Below are 20,966 nucleotides of genomic sequence, written 5' to 3'. Positions count from 1 at the left end.
CAAGCCGAGCCAGGCCGCCAGCGCCAGCCCCGCGGACATTGTCCCACATTGCGGCTCGCCGATTGGTCGGCCAGTCGGCCAGCGAGGTAAATGAACGGGCCATTGACAGAGAGGCACAAAGAGACGCGACACCGGGTTTGCCGCGTCAGTCTAGGAGGCGGTGGTTGGAGCCGCTGCTGCCCAGCCGCCGATCTGGCCCGCCCAGGCCCGCCCAGGCCCACCCCGCCAGAAGCAGCCGAAGCGCCAAGAAGAGCCCATTGCTCGTGGAAGCCTGCGGCCTGGCACTAATGCGAGAAACTAACAAAGATGCGACTAGAAAATTTCGATTTTGAACAAAAGACACTCAACAAGACACTCAACTCATCAGCCCTAAGTTTCAATTAATTAATGATTTGAACGATTGTTTCAACCATCATTCGTTTCATTGGTTCCCGGTCCAAAAACGAATTTAAATAAATTAGCTCCCCTCAAACCGCACCGCACCAGCGTGCCCCCTCCCCTCTCCCGCTCTGCTTCGCTTGGTATGGGCACGTGCCTAGGCTCCCTTTCGGTCCTTACCAGTCGTGATCCGATCGGCGACCGTTCCCCCTCCCCCTCCCCCTTCCACCTCCCGGGCGTTCCGGCGGCCCGAGTCCACAACCCCCACGCGGCGCCAAGGGGCACACCTTTGGGGCGTCCGAGATGAACCTGGCGGCGGAATGCAGCGGGCCGCGCGTCGCGATGCTGACTCCGCGTTCGCCGCCGCCGCTTCGCTGCAGTCCATGGAGACGCGCGCGGCCGATGCGACGACGGCGACGTGCGGGGCGACGCGGCGGCGGGATGCTCCGGGAGACCTTGCCGTCGGATGTAAACAACAGCCGTGACGCAACGGGGCGGGGCGGGGCGGGGCGGGGCGGGGTGCAGCGGGCGCCGAATGGAACCCTCCGCGGATTCGCGGGGGCTCGGCGCAGCGCGGGCGCGGCGCGTGCCAGTGTACTGCAGTGTCTAGGCCCACCGGCAGTGCGCCCCGGCTCCGGACCACCGAGACCGCCGAGACTTGCAAGACCGCCAAGACCGCCACCACGCAGTCCAGCCAGGTTGGTTTCTTGACTCCTCCATGCAGCCCTCGACCGCCAAGAGGAACTACTGGCTGGTGGCGTGCCCTTCCACCCTTTAGGCTTCTGCAGACCTCTGGCATTCGAGGCGCAAGCCTTCCCCCGCGAGGAGTATTGCCGCCCGGTCGCGTTGAGGACGGATGCGTGGAGTATCGACGCGGTGGGCGCCCAGCGGGTTGACCCGCAAACGGGCGGCGCCGTGCAGTGCTCGTTGACCCCGCACCGCACCGCACTGTCCGATTGGTATTGCCGCTTCCTTTCCCCTTCCTTTCAGCGGCCTTAGCATGCAGAACAATCAAATTAGACGAGCTTCCAAGTGGGTCAGCAGCAACGGCACGGCCCGGTCAAGAAATTGGTTCGCGTTTCCCGTTTTGAGCGGTGTGGGTGCCGAACGCGGCGCTCCAGGCCTCGGCCCCAAGGCGAAGGCCGTCGGCGTGCTCATCGGCCTTGTTCCAAATGACAGCACTTTGTTGCTGTGTTTGCGCGGCGTGGCGGCGTGGCGGCGTCGCGTGGCTCGATGCGTGGAATTCCCCGCGCGAGGCAAGCCGTCAAGCCGTGCCCGGCTGCTCTGCCTGCACTGCCTGCACTGCCTGCACTTACCGGCCGTTAGCAGTGGCGGGGCAGCGCACCGCGTCGCACCGCGTTGCCATTTGATTCACGACGCCGGGGCGGAGCGGCGTGATGCCACACGTGCGCGACGACGCCCGTCAACTCGAGAGCCAATTTCGGCGAGAAATACGCTCACGCACGCAGCACCTCCGCGATGTGGCGCTTCCGCGCGCCGCCCGGTGTAGTCCGGCCTCCGCGTCCAAGGTGCGCGAGGCTGGTGCCCCCACGAGGAGGATGCGGGCTAAAACAGGGGGTCGCCGGTCACCTGGGCATGCGGTGCTTCACGCTTCGCGCGCTTTCATTAGGTTTGAATTGGGCCGGCCGGCCTGCCTGGACGTCGTAGTGGCCGCGGTAAGGCCAGGGCGCGGGGCGCGGGGGCGGGGCGGGGCGGGGCGGCGGTGAGGACGCCCCACGGCCGCGGCTAGCGCGCGCTTGCGCCCCCGCGCCAGTCAGTCCCCTTATCACTCCCACGAGGTTGGCATCGGAACACGGAGAGCGGCTCCCCTGCGCCCCAGCGGTCCGGTGAGTGCAACCAGCGCAACGGTGGACCTGCCGCCCTGCCGCCCTGCCGGCCGGTAGCAGGGATGAGAAAAGTGACCATCTAGTAACTCGTAAACGGTGGGAACGAACGTCAAGCCCAAAATGACATTTGTTTTTGAAAATGTCATTCCATGGCTTGTTCTGGTTACCATTCACTAGAGACACTTTCGCATTTCGTAGCGGGTGGTAGCGGGTCACCTTTCTCGTCTCTGGTCGACAGAGTGGCGGCGGCAGCACTTCGGCAGCACCTCGCGCTGCGATTCGCCATTCACAGTGGTCGTGCAGAGGGCGGGACGGGCGGGTATCAAAATGCGGGTTTCGCAGATACTTAAACGAACTTCAGTTCCATTCGCGTTAGCCCACTTTGTTGCGTCAGGTAAACGTTCTCATCTTTTCCGTGCGTGCGTTAAGGTCTCGAGTCTTCCTTCACCTTTTTTCTCGGAAAGGGAGGACAAATATTGGCTGCAATTGTCTTGTTTTTTTTCCACGGTGCACACTTAGTCGGTGACCGGCAAGGCGCTCATGAATGACAAATTGGTAGAGATTGTCCTGAGTCGCACGGCCGGCTCGGCGCGGGGGCGGCGGGTCTGTGTGCGTGGCTCGGCCGGGCTCGGACCGCTCGGACGCCTCAGCGATCGGCTACGTCGGCGCCCGGAGCATGTCGCACGCAAATGAATGGCGGGGCGGGGCGGGGCGGGGCCACCCTCAGTGTCAAACTGCAGGGCAAGTTCGCCGCCCTTGGCCTGAGAGTGTCCAAGTCGTAGGAGCATTGACCCGAACCGACTTCCATTTCGCCACTGGCCACCATGTGTCCAATCTAGGCGACGGCGAGGGTCGGGTTGAGGCTTGCCCGGACGCTTCAATAGGACAGGTGGCGGCACTGCGCCCGGCCGGCCCGGCCCGAGGCCCGGCCACGCGGCCCCAACCTCGCTGGCCACCACGAGGATAGAGTCCGCAGCTCGACCCAGTCTCTGACGTATTTTGTCCTATGTTGCGCAGGCCTGACACACTACCACCATGGCGGCGTTAATATCATCGGCGGTCAAGTACTACGACTTCCTGTTTTACGAGCTGGCGGGTGAGTTGGTGGTGCTGTGAGGGCGCAAGAGTGTGCTGTCATGCAGCCCCCATGAAGCCCTACCTCTGTAAAAATAAATCTCCGGAATTTAAGAATTGGCACCTCTCTTTTGTTTTTCTGCTTAGACCCCAGGACGAACAGCATGCCCTTGATCGGCAACCCGTTCTACGGTCTCGCCATCATCGGCTTTTACCTCTACTTCGTCCTGAACCTCGGGCCGAGGCTCATGAAGAACCGGGAGCCGTTTCAGCTCAAGCCCCTCCTCACCGTCTTCGACATTTTCCAAATAGTGTCTAGTCTTATCATTTTCTACAAGGTGAGAGACGACCTACCTGGGGCGGCCCCATCTGCCTTTCTAACCAAAATCAAATCTGAACCGAAACTTTCTTCCAGTGCCTTACCTTAGGCTGGGGTCCCGGAGGTCACTACAAACTGATATGCCAGCCCATCGACTTCTCCGACGACCCACATGCAGTGGAGGTAAGTCCAACGACAAAGAAAACAAAACCAAAAGTTAAAACACCATATTAGCTTCTGCTAAACATCACTGTGCTGTGTCCCCAGATCGCCTGGTACGTGTGGTTCTACATGATGCTCAAGTTCATCGACCTGCTGGACACTGTGAGTAAACCCCCTTCCGGCCCGCGCCCGCCAGGTAGGCAACCCAGGTGCCGCTCGGACGGGTGCGCTCTGCGCGGTGCCGTGCCACTTGGGTTGCCTGCCTGCCGGCGCAGCCTGCCGCCGCACTGCCGCCGGTGTCGCTACACTAGTACTACGGCAGCCACGGCCAACGCGAAGGCGCTAAGGCTAACGGTGTCGCTTTGTCTCGCAGGTCTTCATTGTGCTGCGGAAGAACCAGCGGCAGGTGACGTTCCTGCACGTGTACCACCACACGGGCGTGGCCATGATGCTGTGGGGCGCCGCCAAGTACTTCCCGGGTACGAGTCTCTGCTTCGGCTTCAACACGCTTATCGCGTCGAAAAGACTTTGTTGTGATAGTTCGGTCGTCTGAATTCGATGGCCCCAATCGAAAACCCGGTCTTTTCATCTCGCGAAATTCCCGCGCTGTCCTCTAACGAGACTACGATGCCCTGACCGTTTCCAGGCGGCCACGGCACCCTGCTGGGACTCATCAACTCCTTCGTGCACGCCATCATGTACAGCTACTACCTGCTCACCACTGTCGCCCCCGACTACAAGAAGAACATCTGGTGGAAGGTGTACATCACAAGAATGCAGCTGGTAAGTTTCGGGCAACGCGTCAACGCGCGCGAAGCGAAGGCGCTTCCAGTGTGCGTCCGCGTCCGGGTCGCAGAGGTCGGAGAGGTCGGAGAGCGGCCGCCCGTTGCGCCATGCAGGCCATGTCGTGTCGCCCGGCCGTCCGGAGAGTGAAAGTTGAAAGCCATCCGGGGTGTGCCGCGAGGGGTGCACCACCGTGGGGCGGGGCGGGGCGGGGCGGGGCGCGTCTGGCGGTGCCGCGGCGTTTAGCGCCCCCCGCGACCGTCAAACGCCACAGGCGATCTCGTGGACGAGACCGCCAAGCCTGCGCGTGGCTGGACCGATTGAACACCGCTTTTCTGCCTTTCTGCCCCTCCAGGTCCAGTTCGTGATCTTGGGCCTTCACGCCGTGTCCGTCCTCCTGTACCCCAACTGCGAGTACCAGTGCAAGTACGTGTACTCCGCCATCATGGTGCCGCAGAACTTCTTCATGTTCATGCTGTTCTACAACTTCTACAGAAAAGCGTACGGCGGCAAGAGGAAGGCGTCGTAGGGGTGGAGGCCCTGGACTAGAGACTAAGAGTAGGACCAGATAGATCTCATACCTTGGCGACCTCGTCCCACAACGAAGGCACGTCCTGCGCGGCGTCCTCTTCGTTGCCAAAGAGGCTGCGTCTTTTAAATCTGAGGTGTTGTTTTCAATGATGTGTTATTCCTTCTCCACCTGAAGTATTCGTTATTAGGTTTTTTACGCGAGTGTTGTAATCTAGTGTGTTTCTATTTATAATCCTTCCCTGCGTCGACGGGGCTGTTCACTGTCACAGCAGTGTGGTTGCGCTTCAGTTTTCACGATCACGAACACGTTAGAAAAAGACATTAGAAATTCATAATTTTTTTTATGTAAACCTACGTTAAGGTAAAGCAATGGGAAAGCCATGTTCTTCTATTTATGCCTTGTGGTCATCCCGGACCGAATGCAGGTTCTTTATTTTGTTACCTGCCATTGTATCGTTTCACTTCGTTTTCGATAAGGAAAAGTGAAAACTACAAAACTGTTTGCGTGAGATTGATTGTGATGAATTAAATTTCTGTTTAAGGATAAACCAAGTGCGTCTTATTTTGACACCCCCTTCTTTACACTCACACATACTGACACAGCTAGACACTCACACATACAGACACAGCTAGACACACTTACACGCACGCTCACGCACACACTCACCGCGCTACAGCCGCGTGCCGCTAGGACGGGCCGGGCGCTCCGGGCGCGAGCAGCGCGAGGCATCCTGGACGGTGGCATGGCGCCATGATGGCACAGCGAGTCCCCGCGGCCCGAGCCGTGCATTGTCCACGCGCTACTTGCGCTACTGGGCCAGCCTGGGACTGCCGCCGATGGACCGCGGCACCGCGGCCGCTAGACGGTCGTTGCCTCCCCATTGTGACTATTGAGGCGCAGGCAGGCCACGCGGGGCACGGCGTCACGCCGGACCTGGTCCAGTTGGTCCAGCAGGCCGTCGAAGGCAGACGTGCAGGCACGTCCGCGGCGGCCGCCATGTAGGCCAGCGCGCAGGGGGCTGGCAGAGGGCATCGGTACCCGCCCAAGACGGATTTCCGGGCACCGTTGTCGCGGACGCCCAACATCTGCAAAGCCGCCTCGGCGGGCGCGGAGAGGCACGGCCTGCGGGCGTGGCCGTCGGGCCCGCCTGGTTTTCACCTCCACGATGTCGCCCCCGTGCCGCACCGCGCGGCGGGGCGCGGCCAGGCGGAGAAGGGCGACTCGGTGACGCCAGGCGCGAGCCGCACTGCCCCAACCACACCGGAGTAGCTCGCTACGCTACTCCCGGCAGCGTCCGAGGCATCCGAAACCGCCGTCGTCGTCGAACAGCTGTGCGTGTCCGCGACCGCCGCGCCCCCGCGTCGATACGGCCCGGCCCCGCTTCGGGCCAAGCCTGCGGCCTCGCGGGGCAGCTAGGCCCAGCCGGGACAGCCAGGTGACTTGCAGTGCAGGCGGGAGCCGCGAATCGCCCCGCCTTGCCCTCCTCGCGGCCCGCGGCCAGGGACTCGCTCTTAAGCGCTTGGCCCCCTTGAGATGGCCGTCGTCGTCATCAGCAGGGCCCGAAGTGCTCCCCTCCTCCCTCCAGCCATCCGGCGGCGTCCCGCAGTGCCCCGCAGCCGGTGCAGCGGCGTCGAGTGGCGTGCAGCCCGTCCCGTCGGCCCGACCACGGCCCGTCCATGGGCCCGTCGCTGACGTCACTCCAGTCGCGAGTCGCGGCACCACCCCCGAGGCCCCGGCCGCCCCGGCGGCTCGGCTCCGCGAAGCTCCGCGAAGCCCTTCGCTGGTCTCGGCTCGGCTCGCTCTCCCTGCCGCGCTCCACTCCGCTCGGCCCGGCCAGGCCCGGCCCGGCGCGCGCGGCTGTGTTCGCTTCGCGGCCTCGCGGGACGAGGGTTCAGTTCGTAGGGACGCCGCCAAGCTGCCGGAGGGACCGGAGGGACCGGCACCACGAGACCGCTGTGATCCAGCACAGCCCCCGCAGGACCACCCCGGTTGGTGAGTGTCCGCGTTCGCTCCACCTCCTGCGCCAGCTCGCCAGGCAGTCAGCGTGCACAGCCCCCGACCTGCTGCAGCAAAAGAATGGACTTCACCTCCTCCGGACTTTTCCAAATTAATTCGCCGGTCAGCGATGACGTCGTCCGCGGTTCCGCGGCTGCCCGGTGGCTGCAAGCGTGCTCTTGAGAGGCGCACGCACAGCGTCGTCGCGTCCGTTTCCGTCCACTTCGAGCCGGAGCGCCTGGAGGGCGGGCCGTGCCGCCGCGCACGCGTGTGCACGTGTTGCCTACCCTGGGACGTGGCAGGCGCCTCTCGAACTTAAGGTGCCAGGCGGAAAAATTTTAAGTGCGAATGCATTGTTACTTTTTTTTTTGAAAGGAGCGGCGTTGCTTGAACCAGGTACTAGTGCGGCGTGTGTGTGTGCGGCGTGCACCGTGGCGGGGCGGGGGCGGGGCGTCGCCGCCGTGCGCTCAATTTGCGGAAATGAGGCGCCGCGCCGCGCCACGCCGATGACGAGTCGCGACGAACGAGAGAATTATTTACGACTCGCGGCGCAGCGCGCGGCGCGATCACCAACTCGGCCGTGTTGATGGCGGTGGCGACGACGGCGGCCCGTGACGCAGCACAAGGCGCAGCAGGGCGGTGCCTTTCTTCGCGGCCCCGGGCACGCGGAGAAGGAAGACCGCGTGGCGTCGTCGCACCGCGTGCTGCGTGCGCGCAGTTTGCGTGGGACCAGGTCGACGTGGTCAGCACCGCGCCGCCGTGCGTCTTGCCGGCGTCGGCAAAGGCGGGCAAAGGCGACGCGGCGCTCGAGTTCGAGAGCACCACCTCTGGTCGCCGCGCCCTACGCCGTCGGTTTTCCAGAGTGCACTGCACTCCGCTCGACTCCGCCGCTGCCTCTGTCTCTGTCTTGGGGACGGCCTTTGGCTGGAGGCACTTGAGGGAAAGCGACGGCGCCGAGGTGGCCGAGGGGATGGCTTAAGCGCCCTCTGACTATGCGACGGCCACCTGCCGCATTCCGACGTGTAACGGTCCGGGTCAGTCGCGGGTCGCGCCACGCACTTCGGCACCCTCCTTTCGCTGCTCTCGCCGACCTGACTGACCCGCAAGCTTGCCCGCAAGGCTGCGAAGCCGGGCTTTCCTCCGGGCTGTCGACTTTCGGCTTTCGGAACGCGCGCGGAACGGTACGCGCAGGCCGGCAAAATCAGCCCCCACCCCAGGCACGCCAGGCACCTCGCCAGGCACCCTGTGCGCCCCCGGCGACGAGGCGGCGTGCGCAGCGCGAGCTTTGCTTTTTCGTTTCGGGCGCTGCGGTTCGGGGAGGGGTGGGGCGGGGCGGGGGAAGCGCCACTGACCCCCTCCCCCTTTCCGCTCATCGGGCCTGACGACAGTGTACACCCCCAGCCGGGTTCTCTCTTGAGAACGCTCTGCTCCTGTTGCAGACACCCACTCCGCACGCCACCATGTCGGCCATCGTGCAGACCGTCGTCAGCAACTACCATGACATCATCAGGGAGACCAAAGTCGGTAAGTAGAGTGCGGTTCTGACTGAGAATGACTAGAGTAATCAAAACGATAAAGAAAATTTCTGCCACCTTTCCCAGTAGGCGGGTTTCGATCCCCAGCCCCCTTCCCACTCAGGGCCATATTACTGGTAGTCAGAGTCTGCGTCACCCTGCCCAGCAGCGGAACCACTGGGCTATGAGAGGCACGCAGGTCGGAGGCCGATTTTGTATACTTGAACCGCCTTCGAGCGATGCAAGCTTGGTAAAAACATTCCAGATCGAACGGGAATCGAACCCCGAATTGTCATGTTGGGACCTGACGCCTCTCTGCTCTCGGCCACCGCGGCTCGTGTGAAAGCGTTCGTGGATGGAAGGCCTTGAAGTCATGGTTATTCGAACCGCAATGGTAGAGCCGGTAAAAATGTGTCATTGATGGGTTTCGATCGCCCGATCTGGGCGTCAAACACGGACACCTTGGTGAACTCGGCTATGGATTTTACTACGTGAGGCGATGGGTTTGAGGCAGCAGGCTTTCCCCGTGGTCCCCGGGCCATTCTCGCGTCCCCGTGTCCCCGTCCCCGTGGCCCCGTCCTGGTGCTGGCCATGCTGGCGCTGGTCCTGGTGCGACCCGCGCTGTCCCCCTTGGCGCCTTGGCGTCGCCGCTGCGCCGCTGCTGCTGATGCGGTACAGCAGGTGCCCCGGGTGCTTTGGGTACCCGCCGGTACCCGCGCACCGCGGACGAGTATAGCAAGTCACGGTGACAGTGGAACGGTTTATGCCTCTAACGGACGAGCGGCGCTCAGCCTCGTGGTGTATTGTGTTACTCTGCCAAGACGCGGATGGCCGGATGCTGCAGGACAGTCGCGCGGAGAATGGGCAGACTGCCTCCAGGCAACAGTGACGGTGGACACCGCGCCACCGCGGCGATGAGATGAGTCTCGCCCTCACGAAAACAACACTGCAACGCCGTGCCCGCGAGGGGAGACAGCGACAACGGGCTGCGCACTGCTGCCGCTGCGGGCGTTGACTCTTGCGAGAACGCTCACGATGGCCATTGCCAGCGCCGGACAGTTAACTCACACTCCTCTCGTTCCATAGGTTAGGTTAGGATAGGTTAGGTTAGGCCCTTGCCGGCCTGTTAACCCACACACCTCTGTCTCGTTCTTCAGACCCCATGGTGGACTCGTGGTTCCTCATGGGCTCCCCGTTCCCCGTGCTCTCCATCCTGGCCGTGTACCTGTGGTTCGTCCTCAAGGCGGGGCCCGCCTTCATGGCCTCCAGGAAGCCCTACGACCTGACACCGATCCTCATCCTCTACAACGGGTACCAAGTCCTCTTCAGCCTGTGGCTGAGCACTATGGTGAGTAGTGAATGCATTGCATCAGAGTAGCGAAAATTACATTCCCCCTCCCTTTTTACGGGTTAACCTAGTTTTAGTATTCGTGTCACGAGATAAAGTCCATCTTTTTCAGCCGTTGAGGGTGAACGCCATCCCCTACCTGCTGAAACACGGATGCCAGCCCAGTGACAACCAGCATAGCCCCTTCACCATAGCGGTGAGCATTATGACAGTGCACTTCCCTGCGTTCAATCACTCACAAGCAATAGCGGTCTCATTTTTTATTGCTGCCGTTTTTAGGTGTCAAATGGTGCCTGGTGGTACTTCTTCTCCAAAGTAATTGAGCTGTTAGACACGGTAAGGACGTCAAAGCGTGATTACCTGCAATAATCCGGCGTCCTGAGAGGCCTCATCAGTGTGTAAATATTGTTTTCGTTCCCGCAGGTCTTCTTTGTGCTCCGAAAGAAACAGAATCAAGTGTCGTTCCTGAACGTGTACCACCACACTGTCACCTGCCTCTTCTCGTGGTGCTACCTCAAGTACCTGCCAGGTCTGTCGATCATATGTGGCGGCTTGCGCGATCTCCCTCATTACTAAAGTAGTGTTTCGGGCGAATTCTAATGCTGTTTTATTTCAGGCGAGCAAGGTGTCGTGATCGGGTTCCTCAACTCCGTTGTCCACGTGGTGCTGTACACCTACTACCTCATTGCCGCTCTGGGGCCCAAATACAAGAAGTACCTGTGGTGGAAGAAGTACGTCACCAAGATCCAGCTGGTGAGTGACGATGCTATTGATTGATTGGACTGCACGTATTGCGAACTCTGAGCAGTGGTAGATCCCGGATTCCCCCCCCCCCCCCCCCCCCAATCCTCCGCCCGACTCTCAGCTGATGGGCAACCCTTCGTGCTCGCGTGCGCCGAGGCTGCGGGGCACGGGCTGCACGGGCGGCCCAGCCTCACCCTGCAGGACCCCCAATTTCAGAGGTGGCTGACCACTGACCACGTTTTCACGACTTGGCCGCCGTGTCTTCGTTTCCAGGCCCAGTTCTGCATCATGCTGGCCTACTTGGGCACGCTGCTCGTGTTCGACTGCAAGCTGCCCAAGTCCCTGACCTTCTTCTTCGTGGGCAACGTCATCATCTTCCTGTACCTGTTCGCGGACTTTTACCGGAAAGCGTACGCCAGACGGCCCAAGAAGGGCGCAGCGGGCGCAGTCGCTGTCCCGGACGCCAACGAGAACGAGAGCCTCGAGCACTCGCCGTCATCCACGCCGTCCCCGTCCAGCTCCAAGAGCGTGCACTTCCGCGACGTGTCCCCGTCCACGGTCTCGAGGCGGCACGCGCAGGCCAAAGGGCTTTAGCTGCTTTAGCGCAGGCCGGGCGATGAGTTATCAAAAGAAATTGTCAGTGTCTTGCCCTCGTCGCACTGTCGCGAGCACGCCGAGCACCGGGGACGGGACTCGGCCAACTCGCCCTGGAGTGCGAAAAGAAACCCCCCCCCCATGACGACGCGCAAGAAACGAAGATCGCGAGGGGAATGCTCCTTTTCTTTTTTACTTTGAGAGATTAGTGGGCCACATTTTGAGTGTTATTCTGTTTAAAAAGTTTGAGTTCCAATTACAGGAAGACTATGATCTCGAAGTGTTCGCAAGTTGTACGCGGCAGTTCTGTCGCATGCCTGGCATTCCCCTCAAGTGGCTAGGGAGTTTTAAGGCAGCCAGCATTCAACGATCCTTAAAGAATTTGTGCATTTTTCTGGTTAGGTAGGATATTTGAGGGTCCCAGAAACTCTCATTGATGTCCTTATAAATGTAAATTGTGATTGACAATGACTCTGTGTCGAGTCCTCTTAGGAAATGAATTAAGAATGAACAAAAAATAGTACTTATAACTTATTTATTATGAATGTTTGTGTCAAATGAAGAATTGTATAAGTTATTGTTAGAGAATAATTATAAAGCCTCACTATCTAATTTATGTTGAGACAATTTTGATTTTGAATCAAAAACAAACTCCTTCTCCTGGCCACATGGAAAATATAGGCTATAACTAAACATTGAAGCAACTTGAAACAGTAGTTTTATTGCACACATAAATAGCTACTTTGCAGTACAAAATATATTACATCAGCTAATAACACAGTGGTTTAAGTTGAGACTATAACAAATAATAAAAACCAAGGCACACATGCAATAATTTCTTAGGCACAAGCAGTCGGAATGATCTTGCTTTGAAATGTTCTGTAATTTGTGCAAACTCTAAAAAATTGTGAACTATATATCTGAAGATTTGTCTACATCTTGAATTGTCACTTGGTGATTTGATCATAACAGTATAAAATAGTTTAAAATCAATGAGTCACTTAAATACTGTAATGAGTCAATTTCTGATCACAGACAGGTCAAAAATTAACTTGCACATCTTGAGGTAACGCGCAAAACAAAAATTTGAAACAGTTTCGTATCATGAAGTACACTTCAATTGTCATCCAGGTTCACAACATTCAAGAAGGTATAATTACATATCCTCCTCATCATCAATATCAGAGTCCGAGTCTCTTCCTCTGATTGATCTCTTCGGATGATTGAGGATTGATTTGGTTTTCTTTTTCTTCTCTGGAGGGTTCAGCAGATCTCCTTTGTAGTCAATGACACCAGCGGTAGCTATCCTCCACTCAAGCATTTCGGTTGAAAAATCATCACAATTACCAAGATCGGTGAAGCCAACAATGAAATCCTTGGTCTTGCTGTCCTTAATTAAAGCCAATGTTGGAATCACGCGAATGCGCAACCGATCTAGGCAGATGACAAAGAACGAAAATTAACAAATGCACCACAATTGATGTATCAGGCTTTTCCAAGTGGTAAGGACCTACCTGTGAGGAAAGGTGCCTTCTCCACATTCAGACGAACAAATCGGGCCTCAACATGCTTTTGACAGAGAAGCTTCAAATGATGATCAACAATTTTACAGCGTGGAGAACCATCCTTGTAGAAGTGGCATACTATATCCTTAGATTTCTTTGATATTTCAAAGAACTCTTTTTCCTCATGAATCTCGGTATACTCTCCATGACCCTAAAAGATGAGAAAAGTATTGATTTGCAGATCATACATTTAATCAATAAAAGGCCATGAAAATAAAAATTCATACCATAGCAAGCCATTCTTGCCGCTTCTTTGCCTGTTCCTTGAGCTGTTTCATCCGATCACCACGAAGTCGCTCCATGTCGTCCATATCCATATTTTCCAATTTTTCAAGTTCAGAGTCAAGCTGTTGCTCAACATTTCGAGCAACTTCCATGACCTGACTCTTGATCAGATTTTCAATATCTGCACTCGCCATGGTGACACACTGCAAGTACAAAATCAGTTAAAAATTACCCAATGAGGCTAACCCTGAATTGAGATTGAAGCATTAAGGTATTATGGGTGACGAGCTGTTCAAAGTATGCTGTCGTCTAAAAAATAAAATTAAAAAACAAATTTTGCACATAACCCAAACTCTGCATGGGCCAGAGATGCATGGGACACCTGTGTTAATAATTGACAAGATTACTAAGAATATCACCTTGGGTTGGTTTTTGAAACAAAGAAAACCTCACCTTGCACTGAAACTGCTAAAATATAAGTCAAGATAGCAGCGAACAATGCTGTATTTCTGAAAGGTCTACGAATTATTGTTGAGGCACACCGTTCATTGACTGACTTGACAGCCTGCTTTTGTTGTTCGGTGTACGTTGTTGTTGTTGCCGAAGAAAAGCTACGGCAAGGGTGTCCAACCAAATAAAATGAAAGTATCTCAACAAAAAAGAGGGCGCTTATAAGGGATTAACAAGTTCCCAAGGGTACAAATTAAAGTCTTAGGTTTGGGGGCAACGAGAAGAAAAATCCTGGGTTTAGAATATGAAGCTTGGCTCTTCAAATTCAGTAGAGGATTAGGGTATGTTTTAATCTGTGATGGTGGACATGTAAAAGTCGGATGTATCAGAACGCGGTTTCAAATTTAAAACATCATACATCTTTTGTTTTGATAATGATAATAATTTTGATAATGGTTTAAAAGAATCTTTGCTCGAAGAACCTGCTGCGTTTTGATAGGTACGAAATGTTTTGTTCAAAAGGGGAGAAGGTATAAAAAATTACAATTACAAAAAGTACTCCATAAATTAATGTGGAATGAATGTAATTAGTTCCATTTTCCAGATGAAAGATGTTAGATTTTCCCTGCAACTGATTTCATGCTTTCTGGCCCTAGTCGAAAAACATGCCAAGCTTCAGCCTCTGTCATATCACGAGCGCCTCTTGCTTTGTAGAAATCTGTAGCGGGATTCCAATTTAATACAGTCCATGCCATATCAGTGCAGTTTGTTTCCTCTGCTTTCTGTAAAGGAGACCAAGCAAGGAGTAAAAAATGCCAAACCATTAACGGAATCAGTGTACTCTGTTGTTAATTATACCTGAACAACTTTTTTGAATAGTAGGTTTCCAATTCCCTTCCCTCGGTATGTTTCCGTTACATAAAGGTCTCTTAAATAAAGTCGTTTACCGGTCCATGTTCCATAAGTATAGTAGCACATAGCATAAGCAATGAGTTTCGATTCATCCCTAGGGTCTTCTATTACATAGCAGAAGAAGAAGGGATGATCCACATCAAATGCATCTCGCTCAAGATCTAATTAAGAAACAAAAAACATTAATCGTTAAATGCTTGATGTATACAGGCCTCACTTTATTGCTATACCTTTTTCATTTATATTGGGGCCATGTGGCGCTTTTTCAAAAACAGACAATTCCTGGAAGCAGAGAAAGAGAACATAAAGTTTTGCTTTGTTCAAATGGTGATATGTACAGTATTTCTCTTTAGCAACATACCTCAATAAGCCGCAGTATTTCCCTACAATCGCTACGCTTGGCCTCTCTCACAGTCATAGCTGCCATCTTAAACAATGGTTGATGATTTGAGATTAACTACACCAAAGCACAGGCCATTCAACGCCACTCACATAACCCCTCCCCCCCTCCACATCACATGCAAGGATGCGTCCGAAACGTCCGGTTTTGCCTGTTGCCACCTCATAGTGTTCCGAGCTTTCGGACGCGTCCCCAGGCTTATCTTAGCTATCTTGGTACTCGATATTCAAGGGAAAATTGCGCTAACAATTGTAATTTTTGCTTTTATTTTTCTGCGTGGGACGGGAAGTAGGGAAGGGAGGGCAAAAATTCAGTAAGTTAACAGAATCCCCTCAGTGGAATTGTTTATTCATCCAAGATACAACTGGAAATTAAGTTAATGCAGTGATAATTGTAACTATCTTCTTATTCAAATCATAAAAAGTAAAAATTCCATAATAATTTATTATAATACAGCAAGATTTCAATCACAACCACATTTCAGAGTCAGTCCAAAATGCCTCAATGCCTTTTACACAAGAATGCAGACAAAATAAATAGAGCCCTATGATAATAACAAACAGATAGTGTGATTCCATTATCTGTAATTACATATCTCAACATTTTATAATAAAACTGCACCTGAAACATCTTAGAACATCATCACTGGGGTGCAGTTAGTGCCTTTGTCATTTCTTCTTTTTATTCTTGCTCTTCCCACTGCCCGAAGATTGAGTGGGTTTACTTTCTGCTGTGGTTGTAGGAGGCTGCACGGCAGCTAATGCCTGTTTCAGCTGCAGCAGTTTAGCAACTTCCCCTTGCCACTCTTCTTTGCTCTTTCCACTGGCTTTCATTTCCCGGACGAGATCACCCTGAAATGAGATAATTATTTATTGAAAATACACAGTCCAATGCTAATCATGGAGTACAAATTCAGATTCAAAATCATACCTGTTTTTTCACAGCTTCCTCAAGTTCCGCAATTTGAGCAGGTTGAGCAGCTTCTGAGCTAGAAGCAGTGGAGGGGGCAGAGGTGCTCTGTGATTCGGCAGCTTTCTGAGCAGCAGCTAAGTCAGCCTTGAGCTGAAGAAGAGCACTTACATGGGGTTGCCACTCAGCTTTGGGCTTGCCTGAGCCTTTCATTTCACGAACCAAATTAGCCTAAAATAGTTTAAAACAAAAAACATCATAAGTTGCATTGCAGACAACTGAAAATGGGATCCAATTTAGCAGTTGAGCAAAAACTCCAGAGATATGGCAAAAATTTTACCTGTTTATCCACTGCAGCCTGAAGCATTTCAACAGTTTGTGAAGAAGCTGATGTAGCAGCTGCAGCAGAAGTTCCTTTTTTGCTGGGAGCTGCAGAAGGAGGTGCCTGCTTTCCAGCAAACCGTTTTTTCAAATCACTGGTTTGGCTTGCTTCAATTTTAGTGAAGAGAGGTGCAGGCTTTAATAAGAAAACAAACAAAAACAATGAGTATATAGAACAATTAAGTGCTTCATTTTGTCAGCCCACTTGAGTTTCAAGGAAAAATAAAAAGACTCAAAAATTTAAATGATTGGCACCTTTCCTATCTTGTGACCAGCAGGAAGCAGCTTCACAATAGAGTCCGTAATAACATTAATAGATTTTGGACTGTTCATTTGTTCATGCATTACTTTTGATATTTCAGGCATGTAAGGCTGAAGCAGAATGGCAAGCAAACAGGAAATGTTTGCTGCCACACCCACGGTAGTGCCAGCTTGCTTCCTGCAAGGAATAAAAATTGATTACAGATTTTGTAGAAGGCATGTAATGACCACAACTAATATAAGAACTCACTTTTCCTCTGGAGATCCCTTAGCTTTCACCCATGGTTGCTGGGATTGAATATACTGATTGCCGTGGCGAGAAACACACAAAATATGACGCAAGCCCTCTCGCAATTTTCCAGCTTCAAGCATTTTTACATAAGCAGATAATTCTCGGTTAACAAGAGCTAATAATGTTATATCTTCCTTTTCCAGGTACATTTCTGGAATAGTACTCTGGAAAGTTTTTTCAACAAACATCAGAGCTCTGCAACAAAAAGTAAAAAATGTAAGAACAATTTTTTTGGGGGCCTCATAAATAAATATTTGATTGAGATTTCGTGCAAGAGTTTGAAATGCTTTAAAAGGTACCTGTTAACAAAGTTGCCAAGATTATTGAGCAACTCATTGTTGAGGCGCAAAGCCAGGTCGTCCCAAGAGAAATTGGAATCTTGTGACTCAGGTCGAACAAATAGGAGATAGAATCTCCAATAATCAGCAGGGATTCCCGTATCTCTTGCATCATTACCAAATACACCAGTTCCACGTGACTTAGAGAATTTGCCATCTTCATAGTTCAGGTACTCTAAAAGTCAAGATAGCCAGAAACAAGATTTAAAATAGGAGGTAAAATGAGTTAAGAATCCAACAATAAAAACGACTGAAACATACCAGTTGCCATCAAATTTGTAACCACTGTATAGCCTTCATCAGCAGCTAACAGTGTAGAAGGGAACATGATGGAGTGGAATGGGACATTATCTTTAGCCATAAATTGGAAGTACTCCACCTTGGTGTTGCTCTTGGGCTGCCACCATTCTTTCCACTTGTTAGTGTACTTTTTAGTCATGCTGATGTACCCAATTGGAGCATCAAACCAAACATAAAAGACCTAAAAAAATATTTTTTCTGCAACATTATTTCTTTAAATTCAAGGTCAAAATATATGTAAATACATTAGGAATGTAAATACCTTGCTACGGTAGTTGTCCAGTGGCACAGGAATACCCCACTTCAGATCTCTAGTAATGCATCTTGGCCTCAAACCATCCTTCAACCAAGCTTTGGTAATAACACGAGCATTATGAGACCAACCACTACTTGATTTGTCAAACCAAGCAGAAAGTTTTGGTTCTATCTGTAAATAAAATGCTTTTCAATGACACTGAAATACAAAGCAATATAGACGCTTGACATATTTATTCTGGTCATTACCTTGGGAAGGTCCAAGAAAAACTGATCTGAGTTTCGAATAACTGGTGTATCATTGCAGAGCTTGCAGCGAGGCTTGATCAACTCAGTGGCATTCATGAGCGCTCCGCAACTGTCACACTGGTCCCCGCGGGCATCATCAAAGGCGCACTTTGGGCATGTACCCTCAACAAATCTATCAGCCAAAAAGCGGTCACATCGCTGACAGAGGAGCTGTTCCATGGGCTCAGTGTGCATGTAACCCAGTTTATGAAGTCGCAAAAATAACTGTTGAGTGATTCTTAGCAGAATAATAAAAAAAGGAAAGAAAAGAGTTAATATTAGTTTAAGGCTTAAAACATATTTGACAGAGAGGGTGATTCAAATACTTCACTTACTCAGTTTGCTCTGGAATGGTGGTTCTTCCAAAGAGATCAAAGTCAATATTAAACCACTTGTAAATATCATTGTGGATGGCGTTATATTTGTCACAAATTTCTTGAGGCTGCAAGCCTTCTTCTAAAGCTTTAGTCTCTGTTGCTGTTCCATACTCATCAGTCCCAGATATGTACAAGGTGTTGTAATTCCGCAATCTACAATACCTGCAAAGACATAAAAATTAATAAGAGCATAACTCGAGGTAAAATGATAAAATTGATAAGGAGAGTGTTTTACCTAGCAAATACATCGGCTGAGAGTACACATCCAATTATGTTTCCGAGATGAGGAACATTATTGACATAAGGAAGAGCTGAGGTAATAAGAACGTTGCGCTCTCCAGATACGGGTAATCTATAATGAAAACAAATTCACGATACTATTAGTATGTAAAGCAAATCAAAAGTCCCTGCAATATACGCTGTTTGGGAAATATGTTTATAATACTTACACTGGTTTTACATTCTCTTTGGACTTGACCTTTTGACTGCTGTCCCAAGCAAGTTTTGCAGCCTGCAACTCTTTCTCCCATTCTGGGCCACTTGTTGCTGGTCCTGTCTAAAAAAATTAAAAAAAAAAAAAAAAAAAAAAACAACTTATTTCATTTAAGAAATAAAATTTTTGTCGGCTTTCACAGATTTCAACTGATAACAGATAAGAAAAATGCTACTGAAAAGAATCGGTGAAGAGGTTCGAGCCATTACCTCATCGTCAATGAATCCATTCAGAGTGATAGCATGCTTGGAAAAAACATATTTTACTACACTTTCCCAAACTTCACATGTAGAAAGGTTTTGTAAAAACTGTCTTCGAAATCACAATATTTTTAAAAACTAGGGAGGAGACACTTACAGAGATACTTAGCTGCTCAAGGCCATTTTCAAGAGATGTGGCTGACTTAGTTGCTGATTGGGCCTTGGTCTTTTTCTTTTTGTCAGGAGCTCCCTCAGACTCATTGGGGACACTGGATGATTGATGTGAAACAGAGGCATTCCAGGAGGTGCTCAATAAAGTCTGAATTCCCTGTGGCCCAGCAAATACTCCAGATTTGCTCACAGCAATCTGTGACACATACATGAAAGATTATTTTTGTTTCATAATTCTACACTTAGAAATTTGGCAACAGTTTTTGTGAAAGTAGTGGGATGAGCTGGCTCTACTTGCCTTGAATGCAGGGTTTGTCTCATGTTTTGTCCACCAGGTTTTAAGATTTTGAAGACTTCCAATCCACTCAGAGCAAAGTTTAGTATCAGCAACAATGGGAAAAAGGGAGACCCACACACAAACATCGGCAACAGAAATTCCACCCTAAAAAACAAAAGAAGACAAAATTGAAACAAACAAGGTCCAAAAGATATTCGAAAATGCCTTGCGCAGCTGCCTCAGCTGTTAACAAGACTCAGTTTCCCAAAAAAATATTACCTTCACAAGAGTTTCGCCAGACTTCACGGCTACATCAAGTGCGGAGAGAAGAGATTGCAGACGAGTGTTGCTTTTACCAGGAGAGGATACACAGTACACAACAGCAGGCTGAATAACAAAAGACAAACAATCATATTTTTGAAAAGAAAAATGGGGACGGAGGATAGCAGAATAATGAATCCAGGATAATAAAGCACCTGAAGTTGAGAGGAATCCCAATCAAGCCATTGATCTACTTCCGCTTCAGCTGAACTTGATGGAGGAAAAATAAAACGTGCTGCTTGATTGACAGAAGCTATGGTTAAACCAGAGTCTAGCTGTAACACTGGCAGGCATTGTGCAACACACGGCTTCTTATCTGAAAATAAAAATAAGAACAATTTTTATAAAACTGTCAGCATAAGCACAAGTCCCTTTAAACTGGCATCATCAGCAAGTGTAGGGCTGAGACTAAAGACCTTTAACCAAAATTAGAAAACCAATTATTTTCTCAGAGTTCTGAACGTAGAAAATGTTAACAAGATAAATCTAACTGACTCTTTCAATCCAAGGAGCTACAGAGGAGCAGACGATTCGAACATACGGCAACAGTCTAACCTTGTCAAGAGAGGAAATTGCTCCAAGAATGACAACAGTACGTATACCGAAAATTAGATGAAATTTTCAAAGATAAACAGAGAAATTAGAGAACTATAAAAATGAATTACAACGAGGATCACACAGTTTCTAATAAAATGGTCACGTCCTTACCACCAAAAGAAACATCTTGACATGTAACCTCGACTTTAGCCAAGCTCGCCGAAACTAAGAGTTTCAGCACCGCGGGATTTTTCTCATTAGTTAAAATCTTCATTTTTCAGGCTCTGCCACATTTGCTTCACAACGAAAATTGGCAGGCAAGTGGCGAAACGAGTGACAGGTTAGCTAGCAGACCGCCTGCCGTCGCGTGTGCCCGCGTGGAAAGAGAGAGACAGAGATAGACAAAGATCACAAACAGGTTTAAAAAAAAATTATTCATGTTTTTTTCTACTTCAGATGTGTGAAATATCATTTTAAAAGAAGGAAATGCGAGAAAAACATGCTCCAAAGAGCACTAACTTACCTCCATAATGGTTTTGAGTTTTAACCGACTTCTCAACAAGCGCGATGTTCTGTTTGTAGGTTGGCAATGAGTTTCAACTGTTGCGCGGGACATTCAAATCGTTCCGCATTTGCGACCACCGCTCTCGTTTGTTGTGGCACCCGCTCTGAAGCGCGTGTGGTCTAGCCCTTAATTGTAATGGTAATGTCAGGTAGGCAACAA

General features: G+C 51.3%; 5 protein-coding genes across 6 annotated transcripts; 2 read left to right on the top strand and 3 right to left on the bottom strand.

Moving 5' to 3' along the window:
• The first annotated feature begins 956 nt into the window (after positions 1 to 956).
• Positions 957 to 5,642, top strand: LOC117645930 (elongation of very long chain fatty acids protein 7-like). 2 transcript variants are annotated; one of them, XM_034386496.1, is made up of 8 exons: positions 957 to 1,076; positions 3,243 to 3,321; positions 3,447 to 3,637; positions 3,715 to 3,801; positions 3,886 to 3,942; positions 4,154 to 4,259; positions 4,427 to 4,563; positions 4,919 to 5,642. In XM_034386496.1, exons 2-8 carry the CDS (start codon positions 3,261 to 3,263, stop codon positions 5,090 to 5,092), a joined length of 813 nt encoding a protein of 270 aa, XP_034242387.1. In that variant the 5' UTR covers positions 957 to 1,076; positions 3,243 to 3,260; the 3' UTR covers positions 5,093 to 5,642. The 2 variants fall into 2 exon arrangements, with proteins under 2 accessions (XP_034242387.1, XP_034242386.1); XM_034386495.1 differs by lacking the exon at positions 957 to 1,076 and adding an exon at positions 2,107 to 2,225.
• A 1,314-nt stretch (positions 5,643 to 6,956) lies between these two features.
• Positions 6,957 to 11,906, top strand: LOC117645928 (elongation of very long chain fatty acids protein AAEL008004-like). The gene is made up of 8 exons (XM_034386490.1): positions 6,957 to 7,087; positions 8,530 to 8,614; positions 9,762 to 9,952; positions 10,065 to 10,148; positions 10,232 to 10,288; positions 10,376 to 10,481; positions 10,569 to 10,705; positions 10,970 to 11,906. The coding sequence occupies exons 2-8, from the start codon at positions 8,551 to 8,553 to the stop codon at positions 11,288 to 11,290; spliced, it is 960 nt and encodes a 319-aa protein (XP_034242381.1). The 5' UTR covers positions 6,957 to 7,087; positions 8,530 to 8,550; the 3' UTR covers positions 11,291 to 11,906.
• Positions 11,907 to 11,985: 79 nt separating this feature from the next.
• On the bottom strand, positions 11,986 to 13,692 carry LOC117645931 (thioredoxin domain-containing protein 9). The gene is made up of 4 exons (XM_034386497.1): positions 13,534 to 13,692; positions 13,083 to 13,283; positions 12,805 to 13,006; positions 11,986 to 12,724 (listed from the first exon to the last, which is right to left on the bottom strand). Exons 2-4 carry the CDS (start codon positions 13,272 to 13,274, stop codon positions 12,447 to 12,449), a joined length of 672 nt encoding a protein of 223 aa, XP_034242388.1. The 5' UTR covers positions 13,275 to 13,283; positions 13,534 to 13,692; the 3' UTR covers positions 11,986 to 12,446.
• Positions 13,693 to 14,086: 394 nt separating this feature from the next.
• Positions 14,087 to 14,964, bottom strand: LOC117645932 (diamine acetyltransferase 2-like). Its single transcript, XM_034386498.1, has 4 exons — positions 14,804 to 14,964; positions 14,673 to 14,724; positions 14,389 to 14,603; positions 14,087 to 14,312 (listed from the first exon to the last, which is right to left on the bottom strand). Exons 1-4 carry the CDS (start codon positions 14,867 to 14,869, stop codon positions 14,145 to 14,147), a joined length of 501 nt encoding a protein of 166 aa, XP_034242389.1. The 5' UTR covers positions 14,870 to 14,964; the 3' UTR covers positions 14,087 to 14,144.
• Positions 14,965 to 15,160: 196 nt separating this feature from the next.
• LOC117645926 (methionine--tRNA ligase, cytoplasmic) lies at positions 15,161 to 20,636 on the bottom strand. Its single transcript, XM_034386488.1, has 17 exons — positions 20,414 to 20,636; positions 19,861 to 20,021; positions 19,664 to 19,771; positions 19,406 to 19,549; positions 19,094 to 19,303; positions 18,693 to 18,799; positions 18,479 to 18,595; positions 18,202 to 18,405; positions 17,828 to 18,104; positions 17,586 to 17,750; positions 17,285 to 17,504; positions 16,985 to 17,198; positions 16,644 to 16,880; positions 16,388 to 16,571; positions 16,092 to 16,268; positions 15,773 to 15,982; positions 15,161 to 15,693 (listed from the first exon to the last, which is right to left on the bottom strand). Exons 1-17 carry the CDS (start codon positions 20,514 to 20,516, stop codon positions 15,511 to 15,513), a joined length of 3,021 nt encoding a protein of 1,006 aa, XP_034242379.1. The 5' UTR covers positions 20,517 to 20,636; the 3' UTR covers positions 15,161 to 15,510.
• Between the last annotated feature and the right edge of the window lie 330 nt (positions 20,637 to 20,966).

This window comes from Thrips palmi, unplaced genomic scaffold (genome assembly GCF_012932325.1).
Source record: "Thrips palmi isolate BJ-2018 unplaced genomic scaffold, TpBJ-2018v1 HiC_scaffold_19, whole genome shotgun sequence".
Classification (NCBI taxonomy): Eukaryota; Metazoa; Arthropoda; class Insecta; order Thysanoptera; family Thripidae; genus Thrips; species Thrips palmi.
Note: the sequence above shows the minus strand (reverse complement) of the source record. Positions and strands in the feature narration are given on the sequence as shown.